Raw genomic sequence first — 19,346 nt, forward strand, 5'->3', positions numbered from 1 at the left:
CATTACTTCCTTTTAGAGAGGACAGGGAGAGCAAGGCTTGGGCGTGTGCATTAGCTTCCCAAACTTGGGGTCTTGGGTAAGGAACTGAATCACCCAGGCTCCCAAGAGACCCAGTGATATCTCAAGAGCTTCAGGATCCAGGCCAGTGTCCTTATAACAGGGGAGATAAAGGATCCTGCTGGTGGTTGTCATTTCTCTTTCTGTTATGGGTTTGATGGGCAATGTGCCCCTCCTAAAGCTCATGCTTTGGTGGCTTGGTCCCCAGTGCAGCAATGTTCAGCTGTGTGGCCCCTCAAGAGTGATTAGACAGGGAGGACTATGTTCTCATCAGTAGATTAATTCACTGATGGATTCATAGTGATAGGCAAGAGGGACATGGCAGAAATGTGAGCTGGTAGAGGTTAGAGGAAGAAAGGCATAGGAGCAGGCATTTTAAAGGCTAGTTCTTGTCCCTGCTCCCTCCCCTGCTACCATGCCTTCTTCTCAATCACCATGAAGTGAGTGTTTTTGCTGTTCTATCTGTTCCCTGTCATCGTGTTCTGTATCACCATAGTTCAAGAGACAATGAAGTCAAGTGACTATGGACCAAACCTGTAGTACTGAGTCAAAATAAGATTCTCTGCTTTGAGTTGATTCTTACAGGCCACAGCAGCAGAAAGCTGACTAACACACTCACCAAGCACAAATGCACACACACACACAAAAAAAATCTGTGTAATCGTCACAGAGCAGGAGGTGAGGTGGCAGACACACAGCCCAGGGCCCTGTGTGCGCACATGGCAGTCATCTTTTGTGATGTATTATTATGTAGCATCCCAGGTGGTTGTCTTTAAAAATGGCACTTCAAGCGAACTGGAGTACCAGGATGCTGACACCAAATTAAGAGAAGGAATGACTGTCAGGGCAATTGCCAGGGACAGATGCTTAATGGAGCTCAGGAGTAGAGAGAAAGCTGTCGACACTTGCTCCAGTCATCAGCCCTGATGGCTAATCCTGATTGTCAACTTGATGGCTTCTGGAATCTGCTAAGAGACATCCTTCTGAGTATATCTGGGAGGGCATTTCCAGAAAGGATTAACTGAGGAGAAGGAACCCTTCCCAAGGGTGGATTGCCCCTTCTGATGGCTGGCTCAGCTAAAAGGAAGAGCAATGTGGTTTTGCTTGTCTGCTTGCCTTAACTTCTTGCTGCTGAAGGTACCTATCCCTGTTGCAGCTTCAGCTTCTTTGACTTTCAACATTCACTGAAGACCAACAGCTTTCTCTGAAATTTCCTGACCTTCGATACCAGATTGGGACTGCTAAGGTAGAACACAGAACACCAACTTCATTCTTAACCTTTCCAGGTTGCAGGTGGCCATTGGATCACTCACCCTTTACCATGGAAGCCATTTTAGTAATTTTTAAATATACATATACATGTTATATCCCTTTACAGAACATACCGATTCTATAAACATCTAGGATTCTCATCTTGTCTGTTTTCACATCCCTCCCTTGTCTGCCTGTGCTTTGCCTTTATAGACTATCTTGTTCCAAGACAGAGGGAAGGAGAACAGGCCATCTACCCATCTATCTAGATGTCCTAGAAGATGAGAAGTCAGCCACTTCTTTTGACTGTAGTTATAGTTTGACTCTGAAGTGCTTCCCACCAGCCCACATTTTAAATGCTTGGTACTCCATCGAGCTGGTGGTAATATTTTGGAAAGACTTGGAAATCAGGAGGTGGGGCTTAGCTGGAAGAAGTCAGTCCTTGGGGGTTAGTCCTTGGGTGGATATATTATCCTTCCTACTTCCCAAGACCCTGTCTGTTTCCTGGTCCTCCAGAAAATGCATAGCTCTTCTCCACCACACTGTTCTGTTGACATTGATCCCCTGCCCAAGCACATGAAGCAGAATGAACATGGATTGAGCTCTGTGAAATCATGAGCCAAAACATACCGTTCCTTTCTTATTTTCTGTCAGGTGTTTTGGCCATAGAGGCAAACACTAATATAGCTTACCGGTTTTAGATAAACATTACGAATCCAGTGGGACTGGATTCAAACGTATTAAAATGCTGCCCCTAGAGTGGGAAGAATAACAAAGGAATATCCACAAAGCTCCATTGAGGTGACATAACTTTGATTGGCGTAGGATTCTAGGGTCTTAATCCCTACACACCCAACAAGGCATTCATTGCTCGGTGATATGAAGGAAGGCTACACCTTGGGATTTCCCAAGAGACTTTGAAGGAAGCAGGGCTTTTGGAGAGCAGTTGGTACCTGGAACTGAACTAGGCTTCAGTCTCAGGCAGAAGCTTGTTCAGGTGTCTTGCCCCCTAATAATACAGCTTCTGATAGTAATGATAATAATGGCCATTGATGGCCAAGATTCACAACCAAAACATCAAGAAACCAGAGCATAAACTGCTTGAACAATTCACTCTGGTTAGTAGAGTTGGTGAGAAGTGAAGGCTTGGATGAAAAGCCAAGTTCATGGTCTATTCACCAACCCTCATGGTGTCCAGTTAATACACACTCCTGCCTTCTGGTTACCTCTTTGAAAAGTCTAAGAAACGTGCTTTCTTATCAATGTTTAGATATTAAGAGACTTTTCTACTACATGAGTTGCTGCTACATGAGAAACACATTTGTTGGGAAAGTATGGGTGGGGAGGGTGCTTCCCTTCCTATCCCAGTTGCTTCTTCCTGGAGTTCTGTGTTTATTAAGGTACCCTAGATGTTGCAAAAAGGATCTAGTCCCAACTTGTACCAGGCCAGGACCAACAGAGACCAAATTAAGGGGCCATCTTGCCCAGGAAAAGGGGGTGGACCTTAATCTACCCACTCTCGCCTCTTCACCCTGCCTCGTCATCCCTGGAGACGCCTCTTACCTTCTAAGGTGTGTTCTGAAAGTAGTGTGTATAGCTTCCCTGTCAAGAAGCTAAAGGCTGACAGCATTGATTGCTACTACAAAGAACTTAGTTCCCTATGAAATGCAACCTGGGGAAGAGCCTGCCAGGGGAGCTGAGTCTGTCTTCCAGCCTGGCTCTTGCTTCTGTTGATTTGTGTAAGCTGCTAACTAGTCCTGGGTGGCAAGCAGGTTGGAGGACAGTGTTCCATCAGAGAGTCTTGGGAATGTTCCTATTCCAAGGACTAGGGCACATTGGGAAATCCGGGATGCCAGCACCGAGGTTTGTAGGAAATTGGAAAACGTAATTGCCTTTCCTCTGGCTCGCTGAGGCTCTGTAATTGTAAAATGGGGACATTCTTTGTTGATTGAGAAGGAAGGTGGAAGAGAGAAGATCCCAGCAAGGACACATGAGAGCCTTCGGGATCCGTTAGAGACCAACAGGAAGGCTTCCACTTGACTGAAACTGGGAGACTTGCTGCAACAGCTTTTCTCTTAGTGACCGCCTGAGGTGGCGCAGCTCCCTGCCACTCACTTTGCAGCCTACATTTCAAGTTCACACTCCCAGGAGCTATCAGACACGGCCCAGTCTGGGTGCCAGGAGCAAATGTCCAAACCAGCTTGTCACAGTGTCAGGCATCCAGACAAAACAGAACTGACAACTTGGTCCCCCACAGGAAGGAGAAGGATGATGGAGAGATAGTGGCTGCATCACTGTCAAACACACCTTAGGTGAGAGGATGCAGGAGACTCAGTGCTGATAGGGCACTTCTTCAGGAGCCTAGTACCTTCAACTGAAAAAGAAATCTAGCCCCCACACTAGCATTTTCCACCGAATTGCCACACTTAGTGCCAGTTTTAAGATTGTGACAGGTCATATCAGATACATTCAAAATATCTCTAGGGACACTGAGGCACAAAAAAATGCGGTCATGGCCTTGTGACATGGGGAGGTCCTTGACAGAAACACCACAGGTTTTGGTGTTCTGAGCCCTGAGCGGCATAGACCTTTCTTTAAAAGTAAAACAAAACACATACAACCCCCCCTTTCATTTTATTTTGTTTTGTCTACATGCATGCCTATGTATTGTCTGTGTGTCTGGTGCCTATGAAGTCCAGATGAGGTCACTGACTCTCCTAGAACTGGAGTTACAGGTGACTGTGAGGCTCCATGTAGATGCTGGGAATAAACCCATATCTTCTGCAAGTGTGGCAGCTGTTCTTACCCGGAGTCATCTCTCCAGACTCATAGACCTTTCTTCACCTAAAGTCCCACCTTCTCCATGAACCACGTTTCCCTCAGAAATTCTCAGTACGGGGTAAAATCACAATTAAAAGGCACCCCCTCACTAGTTCCCTCCTTCCAGACAGCCTGATCATCTCTCCATCTTGCATTTCAGGCAAGGGACCTAAAAGAAATGTCAAACAAAGAAGGAGAAGGACGTGGAGCTGCCTGTCTTTATGCTTTTGGATGCTGTCTATTCTCAGACATCCTTTTCTGAACACTGTCAAATCACAATCTTTGCTCCTAACAGGACTGAGTCCACCTCCCTGCCTCGTTTCCTTCCTCTCCAGCCCTTATCACCTGCTAAGTTACTCCGGTGAGGTATGAATTACGTTCATCTCTTTTTGGCTTCTGCTTCTTGCTAAAATCAAGACTATCCATCTATCCTTTCAAAGGGGACAGATACCTTGGCTAGTGTTTAGCACCTAGTAGGTGCTTTGTGACTCTCTGTTGAGTGAGTCCTGGGTGAACAGTCTTAATGTCTTGCTTATTGGGTTGTGTTGGAGGAAGCCAGGCAGGATTGCCCCTCCAGTGTTTTAGTCTCTGGAATAGCTTCATTTTCCAGCCCCCAAGTACTCAGGAGTTAAGATAGGCTTAGGGGTATCCCCAGATACCTGGATGCCACCCATTTTAAGAAGCCAGTAAAATAAAGGATACCATAAAAGATGGTGTTGGTTTGGATATAGAAAGCAAGTCTCTAGCTACTGGGGACATGTGTTGGGGGCCCTTAGATCTCAGACAGGGAAGGGCTGTGATGTAGGATGGTAAAAGTGCAGAGATGGTAAAAGTGGTAGAGAAATCTCTCTCTTTCTGGAGCCTCTAAAAGTAGAGTCTGCATTGACTAGCAGAAGACGCTTCTACTCCTGTTGGGGGGTCATCCTAGGACCCCAGGATTCCTGGCTCTGTCACTTCATCTCCTCTTTGATTTTCCTTGCTGATATTTCCTCGCAAGTCCCTCCCATCATCTCGGTAGATTTTTTTTTTAAATCACACAGTAATTCTCTAATGTGTAGATATTCCCTCCACATTTATGGAGGTCCAGTAGACATATACCACACACATGCACATGTATGCGCACATCAAGGAGGAAGCTGACAGAGATAGACAGTAACAAGGTGTGTGCCCAGGCTCTTCCACATATATACACATGCAACAGAGTGAGACTTAGAACTGTGGAGAATAAAAGGAAAATATGAGAGAGTCATAAATGATGCAGAAAGAGTCAGGAATACAGTGGCTAAATGACATTGACACCTGGCAGTGAGCACTCACTCACTAAATTTTCTAAAGAAAACCTTGGTGGCTGAGTGAGACACAGGAGCCCACTGAATGAGAGAACAGAAGCCAGGTCGTGGCTTCGGACAGTACAATTTGCAAACAATCAAACAAGGCACCCATTTTTGCTCACTGCTGTCTGGCTACCAGATGTCAAGACCAGCGTTTTCTTGATGTAGCTCATTTAAACCTCACTGAATGTACAGATGGGTCCTGATGATTACGTCCTTATTGTAAAGTTGGCCGCCGAGTTCCTGTGTGTCCCAAATGCGCCGCTCTCTGCCATGGCCTCCCCACCGCCCGCCACTCTCACTATAACCCTTCTGTGTTCTCAGGACCTCGCAGTTCGCTATGTTCCTCCCTGCCTGGATGGCTCTTTCCATGACTGTCACCTCCTGTCACCTCATTTTATACTGCCTTTGGCTCAGAAGGTCCTTTCCCCAGGAACAGTTCCCTGGGGATTGTCTTTCAAAGAGCAGATTTCTGTCGCTCTCCGACTCATCGCTTCACTCTCCAATCAGTTCAGTTCTCCACTGTGCTCACTATTATCTGACAGAAGCCATTCACTCAGCCCTTCAGTTTTCCAGAAAGTATTCTGCCCAAAGAAGAAGACCTTGGCGCCTCGATGCACAGAGTCCGCAAGATCTAGAGGGAGCTTGGTTCGCGGCAGGTGCTCAGTAAATCATTGCTGAGTATTGGGTGAATAAGTGAACTGAGGAGGCTAGTCACTTAGCTGGCGGCATTACAGAGCCAGAAAAGAGCGCAGGTGCCTATGATCAGCAGGTGTCATCTACAGGTACAATCACCACCCACCTCGTTCTCTGTTGCCATGAGGTTTCCTCACCACCAGCATCCCACCATCCTGCCTCACACTGAGAGCTGGCCCATGGTGGGAGGTTGTCTGGAATCAGCGGAGAGCTTCAAACAGCAGTGAGAATACAATATATCCTTGGTGTGGAATACAATGTATCCTACACAGGATGGAGGCGGCAGAGGTTAACATCACAAAAGGATCCTGGGGAAAGCGAGGATGATCACTATTTAGAAAAGAGAGCACCCGTTGTTTCATTGGTCTCTCGCTAAAGGACCAAAATAAAAAATCCCCCAGGCCCAGCAGGGACATCCTGGACAGCTCTTCCATGGCTCCAGACACAAGAGAGACAAGGTCCCTACGCTCTGGAGCTTCCCACGCCAAGATATGGAGAAGAAAAAAAGTAAGTCAATAGGGAATATTCAGGCAATGAAAGAAACTAGAATGGCAGGAAGGAACCATGATGCTGGTGTTGGATAGGGACTCAGCTTTAGATGGGTAATCAGCAGCACAAGAAGGAACAGCCAAGGATGCCTAGAGGGGCATGCAGAGACAGCAAAGGTCCTCCACCTGGAAGGAAATGTACAGGTTCAGGAATACAGTACAGGCTGGCACAAGGGAAGCAGAGGAAAGGATCACAAAATGATCTTGGGCAGCGTCACACATGGAGTGAAGGGCCCAAGTCTAGAAGTCGGGTTTCATGCCAAGAGGACCAGGAAAGCTTTGGCGGTAGGAGAACTCAGCCAGCTTGCTCACAACCTCCAGCCTCTCTTCTGGCTCTCTACGCCTCACCAGGCTGCCTCCTCTGGTTCTTGCATGAGACACAGCATCTTGCATGAGACACAGCATCTTGCATGAGACACAGCACCAGAACCCAAAGTTCCTTTAGGCTGCTGCCTTGCTACAATCGCAAAAGCTCCAAACAAGGCGTGGAAGGATGTTTCTAAGCAGATGCGGTGGAGCACGGCTGGCACCTCCACTACCAGATCCTCTGGCACAAATTCTCCATTAGCTCCCTTGGACACAGGTCCTTCACTCTGGAGTGGGCTGTGATTCAGATGGCCATTACACTGGGTTTAGGAGTGAGTCTGCCCGGCTCATGGGGTTGGGAAATGTAGACCCTGAGGTGTTTTATGGCCAGGTTTTAGTGTCCAGAGCAACATAATTGAAACAAGAAACTCTAGGCCATAGACTTCTGAAGCCATTTGTCCATTCTTTTACCCATTTAACACATATATTGCATTCTTATATGTCAGATACTGTTTTATGGGGCTATGACACACACATGAACTAAAAAGATAAAACATCTTATCATTTCTACTCTCATGCTGTATACATTCAAAACGAAGGCTGCAGTCTGAGCCGCTCTCTATACTTCAAGGAGAAACTTCCTCAGGCTTTCCCATGAGGTTGGCAAATGCATGAGAATGAGCACCACAGTCATACAAGAAATAAAAAGATGAAACCTAGCAACATGTCTGTTCTCGTGGTACTTACACTCTAGATGAGAAAGATACAGACATCAATAACAGGCACAGCAGGCATAGGAAGTAAACAAGAGGGACTAAGATTCTTGGATAGAAATAGAGGAACATAGGGAGTTGGGAGTTTCTGGATCTGGTGGGCAGCGGGTTGGAGTTTATCTGGGGAGCTCAGGAGTACTTCCTGGACAAAGGCTTGGAAGAGCATCAACTTGCAGCTGTCTGGAGACAACTTCAGGCGTGAGAAGCATCAGAGCAAAGACCTCAAGGCAGGAGACTTCCTGTCATAGCAGCGGCTGTCACCTGGGGGGGGTCTCTTTCTCTGGATATATCCTGCCCTGATTTTTGCAGAGCTGGTGTGGAGAGCAGAGTGAGATAGGGGTTGATGAGATTAGCTATTTCTAGAACATAGAACAAACAAAGTCTCACCAGGAATGGTAGCTGTGAGGGTTGCCTTTAAATGACAACTTAAGAAATTCGAGGATGACCTGGGAGAAGATTCTCAGGGAGGGTCTGTCTACATTGTGTTGGCCCATGGGAATGTCTGTGGGGGGGTTGTCTTGACTACCTTAATTGATGTAGGTAGATGCAGCCCACTGTGGGCAGAACTATTCCTTACACAGAAGGTCCTAAGCTTTGTAAGCATGGAGAAATTAGGATTTAGACAAGCAGTCAAGCAAGCATGTATTTATTTATCTATCTCTGGCCTCTACTGCAGGTATAATATGGCACTAGCAACTTGAAGCTCCTGCCTCTGTAACCTCCCCACATAGGGGACTAGAACCTGAAATTGTAAATCAAATAAACCCCCTTTTCCCTAAGTGGTTTTTGTCTGAGTATTTTTCCCCCAGAAACAGGAATGAAAATAGAACAGTAGCATGCTGACAACTCCAGCATTTGGGAAATAGAGGCAGGGGGATCAGATGTCCAAGGTCATCTTTAGTTACATAGCAAGTTCAAGCTCCAGGTGGGATACACAACACCCTGCCTCAATAAATAAATAAACAAATAAACAACCACCAGATGAATGAATAAAAGGGATACACAGGACTTCTGGGTTCTCATCAGGACTGAAGGATTTGCTGGTACAGAACATGACAGCATGTTCTATTAAACTTCAAGAAATTGGGTTACATGCCTCGAAGAAAGTCTGACAAAACATGTGGTTACAGAGAAAGTAGACAGGGGTCTATTGAAAATATAAGACTTGATCCAGGGTTGTGGGTGGCAGTGATATGGAAAATTATATTTTGAAAATATTTTAAAACCAATAAATTTTCTGATACGTTGGAATGTAGAGTCCTGGGTTACAAAAAGAAGTCAAAGGTGGTATAAGGTTTTTAGTTGGATGACTTGGTTGCTATGAACTAAGACAGGGATTACTACAGGTGAGGAACGCTATGGAGGAAGATGACGAATGTTGCCTTGGGCATGTTAAGTTGGAAGCATATGGACAGTACGTACATGAAGATGCCTAAAAAGGCAAGCAGCTGTGTGAGAAGGGCTGGGCAGAAAGCATCAGATGTGAAGCCATGGGACTGACTATCATCATTAAGTAATAATATAACATTAAGGAGACAAAGGAAAGAGGACAAAGGAGGGACCAGGTAGAAATCAAGAAGCAGGAGCTACAGAGGTAACAGGGATTCCAGGATGCTGAGGGACCTCAGATGCAACAATCCAAAGACAGCCTAGATTTTCTCAGCTTCGAAGCTCACAGGCGAAGGCTTTGTTTCCTAAATTTCTCTGAGTTCCTTCACACAATAGCTCTACCAAGGCATCAGTGCTAGGGGAATCCTTCAACCTATTTCCACTTAAGAATTTGGTTAAGCTATTGCCTGCAACTCGTTTCTAGGAATGAGGTGGCACTGTGCACAGCCACACCTGTTTGCATCTGTGCTATCAATGGCGGCTTTATGTCAAGATAGCAGAGCTGGATGATGCAACAGAGTCCATATGGCACATGAACCCTCAAATACATATTAGTGGAGGCTTTATAGAAAAAAAAACATAGATCCCAGGACTGACTCCTTGGAATTTCATGTCATTCATTCAGGCATATTTAGGCCTTTACTCACCTGAAAAAAAATACTAGCAATCTGAAGACTAGTACATGTCACTCCTGGATTATTCAAGCTCTCAAGTGAAGTAGCTCATCACTGTTACCCTTAGGTTCCAGATGATAAGGCCAAGACAGGGAATGTGCCAGTTACTTGTCAATCCGGGAAGAGGGAAGCGGATTGAGGAACTGTCTCCATTAGATTGGTCCATGGCCATCTTCCTGAGGAAAGTTTTGGTTAATGGTTGATGTGGGAGGCTCTCGCCCACAGTGGGCAGTGTCACCCCTAGTCAGATGGTGCTGAGATGGCTAAGCAGGCAAGCTGAGCAAACCATAGAAAGCAAACAAGTGGGCAGCGTATCTGCATGATTTCTGCCTCACTGCATGCCTTGAGTCCCTGCCTTGGCTGCCATCAACGGTGGACTCCACCTTTCCAACAATGGTGGAGATGAATCCTCTCCTTCCCAAAGTTGTTTTGGCCAGTGTTTCATCACAGTACCAGAGAAAGCAAATCAGAACAGGGAACTCAAAAGGTATGTCTAGGGTCAGCCCATCAGTTAAGGATGGGTCTGGCTGGAAATCCAGGGATGAACCAAAAGCTGAGCGTATCATAAGTGTCACCTCACTTAGGTTTGGCACACGGCTGTTAGAGAACAGTAGGGGATGCTGGTCCTTTCTGAGCTCCAGAACTTACATGACAGTCTGTTTAGCAAATGGAAGAGTCAGGGCTGATGCTCAATGTCGCAGTTTGAATGTGCAATGGACCCACAGGCTCATGTGTTTGAACATGTGGTCCTCAAATGGTGGCACCTGTTGGAGAGGTTATGGGCTCTTTGGGACAAAGATGACTGGAATCAGGTCTTTGATTCTAACTCTCACATCTAGCCTGAGTTCTGGGCCTCCTGTTTGCTACTCCAATATGAGCAAGCCGCTCAAGTTCCACACACTGACCCTCTCTGGTCTTCTCCGCTATAAAGTACTATACCCTTTGCACCATGAGTTTACGCTGTCCCTGTCAGGTGCTTGGTAAAAGCAATAAGCAACTAATGTACTCAGATGTGAGACCTGCGCCCTTAGCCATTGTCCTACACAATGAATCTGCCAACCCGTCGGACACTAGTACTGACCCAGGCAATGGGACCTCTGGTTTTGATTTTGGGTATCTGTGAAGTGCAACTCCAAAATGGATGGACATCTGGCCTTCTCATTCCCATCTTTCTTTCCTGACCAACATGTCACAACCAGGTGCCCAGCTTGTCTCATCAGCAAACCTGAGTGGCGAAGGAACACACTAGAAGAAGCAGTGCTGGATGAGAACAGAGCCAAGAACGTCTTCAGCTGGCTTCTTCAAAGGCAGAGGCGTAAGCACACTCAGCGCTACCAGAGGGCTGATCATTCCACACTAGCGGTTTAGCTTTTACGTCTTTCAAGGTCCTTTCATGGTTTAAGTCCCAGGTTTTGAAATTCTGGATTTCAGATCGGGCAAGGCATGTTGAAATGTTCTCTGCCATACTAAGGTCTTTAAAGAATTCAGTTCCATCAAAGAAAGCCCTCTCCATCTCCTATGGCTGTAGAATTAGGCAAAGAGTGAGGTATGGGGCATCACACTAAGAAAAGCAAAAAAAAAAAATGCAGATGGGGGATGGATTCATCACCAGCTGCTCATTCCAACCCAGTTGTATTCAAAATATTTCACCATCCCCAAGCCGTGGAGGCCTCCAAAGGGCACCACAATGAATCTCTGTATTGCTGAAGTTGGCAGATCCAAAGACCCCCAACTGAGAGAAGATGTCATCAAGCTCCTAAAGAGGGTTGGGGCTACTGTAGGCTTGCAGGACATAATACACAAGTACTGTGGGTGGCATAATGTGGAATTCATCTCCCTCGCTCTGTGGAGTTGGGACAGGCAGAACAATCTAGACTCTGTCAGCAAGGTCCTCCAGAGAGTTCAGGCGCACTGATGAAGAGGAATAAGAGAGAGAGCTGTCCCTCACAGCCACGGCCTCGTCACTCAGTGCTAAGGCATCCATATTCATGAACTAGATGGACAGCTTTCAATATGACCCCTTAGAAATACTGGGGCAGAGGTACAGCAGTGCCTACCCACAGTTGGGGTCCCGGGATATACTGTGGAAAGTAACACTGTGGGCAGTGAGGAAGAGGCCTATAGGAAACACCTTTAATTATATGACATTGTCTCTGGTCTGCATTTAGGACCCCTGATCAACTTACTTAGCACTCAGCTAAACTCCAGAACCAAATCTAACATTGGTAAGTCCTACTTCGTTTCAGACAACAATCATCCCTATGTCCTATCTGTCCATGGATTGGCTTTCATGTGATATTCTAGAGATCCCACAAGGTTGGAGGTACACAGGAGTGTTCAGGGCACACAACATATCATCTCATCTCATGGCACTGTCTGTTCTCCAAACTTTCATCCATCTGGCTCTTCTATGATGCTCACTTACTTCAGTTTCTTACAGTAATATCTTGGCCATCACACAAACCTCTTGGGACCAGAAAGGTGACTTTGACAGGCAGTTATCAGTTGTGTAGGGAAATCTGACCTAGAACTTGGGATTCTAACTTAAGAGCTTTTCTTCAAGGTAGTAAATGTTGGTTTTGAGCCTAGCCACCCCATCATTTTGAAGCCAGCGAATTTGTTCTAGACCCATGGATATTTTCCTATTTCAAATGTTCCACTCCTGTCAGAGCAGACCCAGCCCTAGTCCCCAGGCAGCATGACTGAAAGGAAACACACTGAGCCAAATAAATCAAATCACCTCTCTGCAGCTGGCCTCTGGAGGTTCCTATGGAGCCACAGGCTAGTGTTTCGTTGCAAGACAAATGCCGAGCAGAGCTCAACAGCCTTACCTGCCTTTCTGACATGATGTAGAGTTGCTCGTGGTCCTTGGAAAAGGCCATGTCCCGGAGCACAGGGCCTGGGTCCACCACCTGCACAGTCTCATACTGGAGGGCATTGCCCTTGGGCCCATCCACCCGGATCTGCAGAGAAAAAGAAGACCAAAGGTGAGGTGAATGTCTTAGATACCTTTCTATTACCGTGATAAAACACCATGACCAAGGCAACTTGCATAAGGATCCGCTTATCTGGGCTCATGGTTACAGAAACGGACAAATCTGTGACGACAAGGAAGTACAGCATTAGCTGGTAGACACAGCAGCAGGAAGCCAAGGGCTCGTATCTTGAACCACAGGCATGAAACAGACAGGGCAAACCAGCAGTAGGTGAAGTATTTAGCTCTCAAAGCCCACCTCCTATGACACACCTCCTCCTAAGTGTCCCCAAATAACACCACCAAATGATAATCAAGTTTTTAAATGCCCAAGACTATGGGAGACCTCTCATTCAAACCACTACAATGGCTTTAGATTTTGTATTGCTTTCAACCCAACTTCAGCCTAGAGACACTCCCAACGGTCAAGGGAGAGGCAGGGAGCTGTCTCTGCAGATCTCAGAGTCCAAAATCAAAGACATAAGTGACAGAAGCCCATTGTGGCCTACCAATGGAAGCTCATGGAGGAAGGAGGGAACAGATCAATCTGAGCTTTGAAAAGAATCTGGTTTTTTTTTTTTTGTCTCTGTTTTCTATCATTAGGATCAGTTAACCAAGGCGGTACTAGTCTTTAGAGATGAGTACGGGGCTGGTATCCGAATGAAGGATCCGGGCTTGTATTTGAGGCAGTTTCAGTTCAGGGAATTATCCCACATAAGAAAAACAAGAAGAAAGGCTAACATTTGTTAGCAGAAGTATTTTTAATACATGAATGTTGTTTTAGTCACTGAGACTTCTACTCAGATATCACTGCTCTGCTTTGGAAGAGACTCAAGGAGTCAATCCCCAAAGCTCCACATCTCTGATCCCCTTTGGTCCATAGAAGCCAGTAGCTTATACTTCAGGTTGTAAAATAGATGGTGGGTCTCGACACAGCTCATTGTGGGGTTCTATTCATGGTCTCAGGGAAGGAAATCACAGGAAAACGTGCCTCAGACATGAGCCATCCTCAGTCTTTCAAGAATGCTTAGATGACTACACGATCCCTGGGCCATCCACAAGTCCTTCCTAGAAATGTTTAGACGACATGGAAGCCACCACAAGAGACGTCCCCCTCCACGCACATTGCGTTATTGAGAACAAACCTAGAAAAGACTTGGGCTTCCCAACCTGACACAGTGCTCACCTGGCCTCTGGCCCAAGTCTGCTGAGTTTCCTGAAATGTAAGCACATTGACCCAACAGGCTTCCCGCCACAGGAGAGTAGCACCATCTATGTAAGTGGGGACAAGTCCTACTGAGGATGTGACCAAGGGAGAGTCTACGGACTGGAGGACTTGGTGATCTGCTGCCGATACAAGGGTCTGCAAGGCGTCTCTGGGGGGAACGTCAGCGATTCCACTAACAAAACTAAAGAACACATTGCGGTCCAGGCGCCACTATTATGCAGTCATTTTAATGTTTACCTGATAATTTTCAACTCTTATGAGATCAAGGAGAACAATAGAGTTATTCAGAGGAATTAAATGATAGAAGGGGACACCGCAACTGGTGACGACTGATACACCGGGTCACCAGAATGCCTTATTTCTGCCAAGTTCACTGAACTCAGATACTAGTTAATTTTGTGGTTCTGAGTTTGATCCCTTGACCACTATTTATTTTCAAATGAACAAATAAATGTAACTGAGACTCCTCTTTGCTGATTTCCCATTATGCTCATGAAAACAACAACAACAGGAAAACCAGCCTGCAGAGAGATGCTCTGCTTTGAGGTAGAAATCCCTCAATGCCTGCGAGGCAGCCCCACCCTCCATTTCTGAACCCACTGCTGAGCCATCAGTGGGCACATTGGCCAGGCACTTTCTCAACCAACACGAAACAGAAGTCTACGCAGAACCAGCCTGGAGGTGAAGTGATGGTTGTGGCCAGTGGCCTACCCAGGCTTCATCCCCAGTTAGGAGGAGCCCTGGAGTGGGAATAGAATGATGCCGAACTCCCTGGCTGCTCTCGGCTCTCAGGCTCCTGACAGACACTGGTTCCCATAGTAACCACCCTATGCTCTTGGTCTGATCCCCATGAGAAGCTAGATTCAGCACCTTGGGAGTGTTCCTTTTTACCTGCCTCTAACTTCCCTGCCCTTAGGATAGGGTGATATTGCCAGATGTAGTAGACATCATATGGAATAACAACCAAGGATCCTACAGACACCAATGGGGCAAATTTTCATAGGCCTGGCTTTTTTTTTTTTGTTCTCTACCCTCCCTAATCTGCCAGAGGAGGAGAACAGTTGGGGAGGTATCTCTCCCCCTCTTCTCCTCTCCCATACCACAGTCTGGATCACAGCTTTATAAACTGCAGAAAGAAAAGAACTCATGTATCTATTCCCTTAGAGAACCAAACACAAGACATGAGCAAAAGTTTATTGTAAAATTGGCTGTTTGGTGAATAGCCCTGAAATTGAGGCAGAATGGACTAACTTCTAACTCTCTAGACTCTACCTAGACAAATAGGAATTATTCTTCATGGAATAGACAATGCCTGGCATTTACATCTCATAAATCTGTTGCCAATAGCAGTACTGTTCATGCTTGCCGGTGATGCACGGAAGCCTAAATGATTTGTCCAAGGTTCCATAACTAGTGAACATGGACATGGAGTCATGGCCAGACCTGACGAACTTCATTGCCCATGCTTCCGTGAGTTTACACACAGGAAACCCTTACACTGGACCTCAAACCTTAATACTTAACTCAGTCCTATTGCTAATACAAATTTGCATTCTGTCTAGAAGTCTGTGTTGTGCAAACATTACCCTGGGGGGGGGGAAGGGATCAGTCTTTATCTACCACTGCTCTTTGGGGGAAGAATATGTATGAGTGATGATAATGGTGTGAAATTTCAAAATAACGAGCCCTTATATTTTTGCTTTACCTTGCAAAGTATCCTTCAGTAACACTTTCTCATCGGATAGTCGTAAAATTTTGACAGTGTTGACTGTCAGCGCAATCTTTCTCATTTTATGGATGAAGCAACTGAAATGGGGACTGATCTGAATCTTGCCCAAAGTTCAGTGGAAAACAATGGCTAGATTAGAACCCAGGGCTCTCCCGAGTGCGGGCTCGGCATTTGCTTCTTAGGTACTTAGTTTCTCCAAAAGCCTTTGACAAGGCTCCACATGAAAAGGTATTTTAAAATAATGAGTCTCCATGGGATCTCAGGCAGTTTGACCAAAGACATAGAACCGACTTAGAGGCAGGAAAAGACACATTTCTGCATGGAGAAATAGAATCGAGAACTCCCTATGCGCTAGCGTGGCCACTTAGCATGGTCCAGAGAAGGGAACTGGAAGCTTCAAAGATGATTCTACACTTTGGTGGCTAATAAAAATCTCAACAGTGGGGACAGAACTACAGGAAGGGGTTCTGTCTTTGTGGGCTGAGCAAGGGAGGAGCTATTATAAGGAAGTGTAAGACTCAAGGTCAGAGGTCACCTCTATTGGATTGCTCATAGACTGTAGGGTATGCTTGGCATTCTGTGATTAATTATTCAGTAAATGAGAACTACTCTCTACCAATCCAACAACAGCCTCTAAGCTGCTACTCATGATTAAGGTAAGAGGCATCACAATCAAGAAAGGGAACCCCAGTATGACATTTTCTACTTCTAGTACCCCAGGGCAGTATTTAATGGGATATCACAGAGCCATCTTCCTGACCACTACACATAGACTTCAAAAGGCAGAAACACAGTTCAGGTGTTAGGAGCTCATAACCAGCTCAGCTCAGCAACTACAGCTCAAACCATGACAAGGAAGGAGACTGTTGGCCAGCGGCTGGACTTCAGTCATAGTATAAAGGCCACCCCAAAACTTTTGGAGTGTCAGCATAAACAAACAAGGTTTGATACTTTATACAATGCAGATGATACTTGTGGGTACTAAGGGGTGGGAAAGGATCCACTAAGAAGTGTGTTATATTTAAAGGCATAAAAAGTAGGGAGACCAATTGTGGGGGATCATGGATGCAAATTTGGATATTGGGGGATGTTAATCTCTAAAGCAAACACCAAAGAGGAAATTATATCCCCTCTCCGTGAGTTCTCTCTTGTAGAGATGTGCTCATGCATTCTGTGTCCTATATTGGCAGGATGACTTTCTAGACTGAGCTAGCTTCTGCAGAGGAAAAGTGGTCCCAGCCTGGCCTTCTTGGCTTGGCTCCTGAATGGTTCCATGTTCATACCAATGAGGTCTGTGAGCACAGAGGTGTTTAAACACGGCCACTGGTTCTTTCCTGGGAGTCTGAACAACAGCTTGGGGGATGGTAAGCAGAGCCTCAAGTGATAGCAAGTAACAGGTAGCTCACAGATCGCATGGCAAGAGGCGTTCAACACAGCACATCTGACCATGAGACTTTGGATCAGAGCACATAGCAGGTAACCTAAAAGCCTTCATGGGTTACTAAATCTCTTAGGTCATTAAAAAGACTGAACCAAAAAAACAAAATTGATCGTGCTAATGGCTTCATAAAATTACAAGAGCCTGGCAGGAAGGCAAAATGAAATATATGAAAATGATATCAGAGGCGGGAATGTGGGCATTTTTCTTCAACACTGTCACGAGGATGGAAAGAATGAAGCAGATCTAAATGTTTCCTGCCTGAGCCCTGGAATGTTCTAGACCAACATTAAACAAGAGGAAAATGTAAACTACTAAAGTGGACCATCTATGCCACTAAAACTTTCTATCAGTGGTCACTTTGAAAAAAAAAAAGCTAGTAAAGTTAATGATTGTAACATTTATCTAACCCAGAATGTTCCAAATATGATTACATTAACATATGTTTAAGTGCAAAATTATCAATGAGATATTTTACATACTTCTTCTGATCCTTGAAATCTGAGTGATATTTTACATATATTATACACCTTATTTGGGACATCTACATTTTGGGTGCTCACTGTGTGGGTAATTGCTGCCATATTGGATGATGCCATTCGAGACTGCTCTCATCCCTACACTCTTATTCTACAGTTACTAAGCAACTTGGCGAAGAATTTAGCTTGGCATTTATCATCTTGGGGGTTCCATAGGCATATGTCTTTCCCAACCACAACATACTAGGATCTCCCAGGGAGCTGTAGCATATGACAGTGTGTTTCATAGTCCTCATGTTTATGATGTTTGGAGCTGTAAGCATCAACCCTGGGTACAGCATCCTTCAAGTCAAGGAAGTCAAGATGCTTAGATGCAAGGCCCTGGTTCGAACCCAGCCTGGCACTTGCTAGGCTGTACATACTACTGCCTTTCTCCCCACACCCTGGGCTTGCCTCCTGCACAGCACAGCAGGACTCCCAATACCCTGGATGGTAATCAAAATAAATATAACATCTGCTCGTGGCACAGGACCAACCAGTCAAACAGTTGCTGTGGGAGCAGGTTTCTGGAGGCTTCCAGCTCTATCAGCTACATCTGCTGGGGAGAAGGTGGCAGCCAGACAATTAGACGGTAATGGGCTAACTACCAAGTACACAGATGCACTTCAGTATTGACAACTGGAGAGGCCACATCAGGACTTAACAATTGAACATCACTCCTTCGTGACCCATACAGGAACCTCCGTTACAGCATCGAGCATGTGATGTACAGCTCCCTCCATATGTCTTAGCAAGGACACACATACACACATGCTACTCCGGGTGTCCCGGCTACTCTACCCACCTTCAGTCTTCCGGCCAACCAGTCTCCATGCCCAGAATCTTTCTAGGCAGCCAGCCTCTGTCCTTCAGCCTCTGGCCCCCCGCCTACCCACCAGTCAGCAAGGCACCTATCTTCATCCCTGGCAAAGTGAGTCTCTGAGCTGCCAGGCAGACTGCTATTGAAACATCAGCAGGGTGGCCTCCACAAAGGTCAGCCATCCAGGGAGCTCCTGGCAGCTGCTTGTTTGTTTATTGGAACATTATCTGGGCCGGGCTGTTTATTTACATCCATTGAAGGATTGAACAATAAATATCGTCTCCCAGTAGCAGGCAGATGCTTGCACTAGAGCATTCTGGCTGCCGTCTTGCTTGAAATAATCTCCCTAATGAGCAAACAGTGCCATTCATCTCTGAAGACTCGGGCCACCCCTGCACTCCCCCTTTTCCTCCCTCCCTGCATAGTCTATTCTAGCTTCCCCATGAACAGCCATACCTGCCAGGCTGCTAGGCTGTGTCCAGGTACAAAAAGGTGAGAATCAGTTTGTTTGGCTTTTTTTTTTCCTCAAAGGCAGGGAAATGGAGGCAGAACTGGTGATGGAGGGGAGGGGGTGAAGGTTAAACTTAGAGGTGTGTCCCATCCACCCTTAAGTCTCTATGTGGAGCGTTAATCTCAAACACAGAGGCATGGAGCAAGCTAGCTGGGAGCCCAGACTGGAGGTTTGGTCAGGCTATACTTCTCCAGATGGTGTGGTGCAGGTGGCATACCCCATTTTTAAGTCAGGCTAGCAGTATGGTCTGGTCTCCCATGTGCCCAGAATCTGAAGAAGGCTC

At 46.0% G+C, this 19,346-nt stretch overlaps 1 protein-coding gene across 1 annotated transcript in view; it reads right to left on the bottom strand.

Annotated features, from left to right (window-relative positions):
* Positions 1-19,346, bottom strand: part of Plxna4 (plexin A4) — a 454,827-nt gene that overhangs the window by 158,600 nt on the left and 276,881 nt on the right. The window contains exon 4 of the mRNA XM_087901814.1: positions 12,677-12,808. Coding sequence (XP_087757940.1) covers positions 12,677-12,808 — 132 coding nt within the window. The remainder of the gene's footprint in view (positions 1-12,676; positions 12,809-19,346) is intronic.

Source organism: Myodes glareolus, chromosome 25, assembly GCF_982192425.1.
Source record: "Myodes glareolus chromosome 25, mMyoGla1.1, whole genome shotgun sequence".
NCBI classification, from domain to species: Eukaryota; Metazoa; Chordata; class Mammalia; order Rodentia; family Cricetidae; genus Myodes; species Myodes glareolus.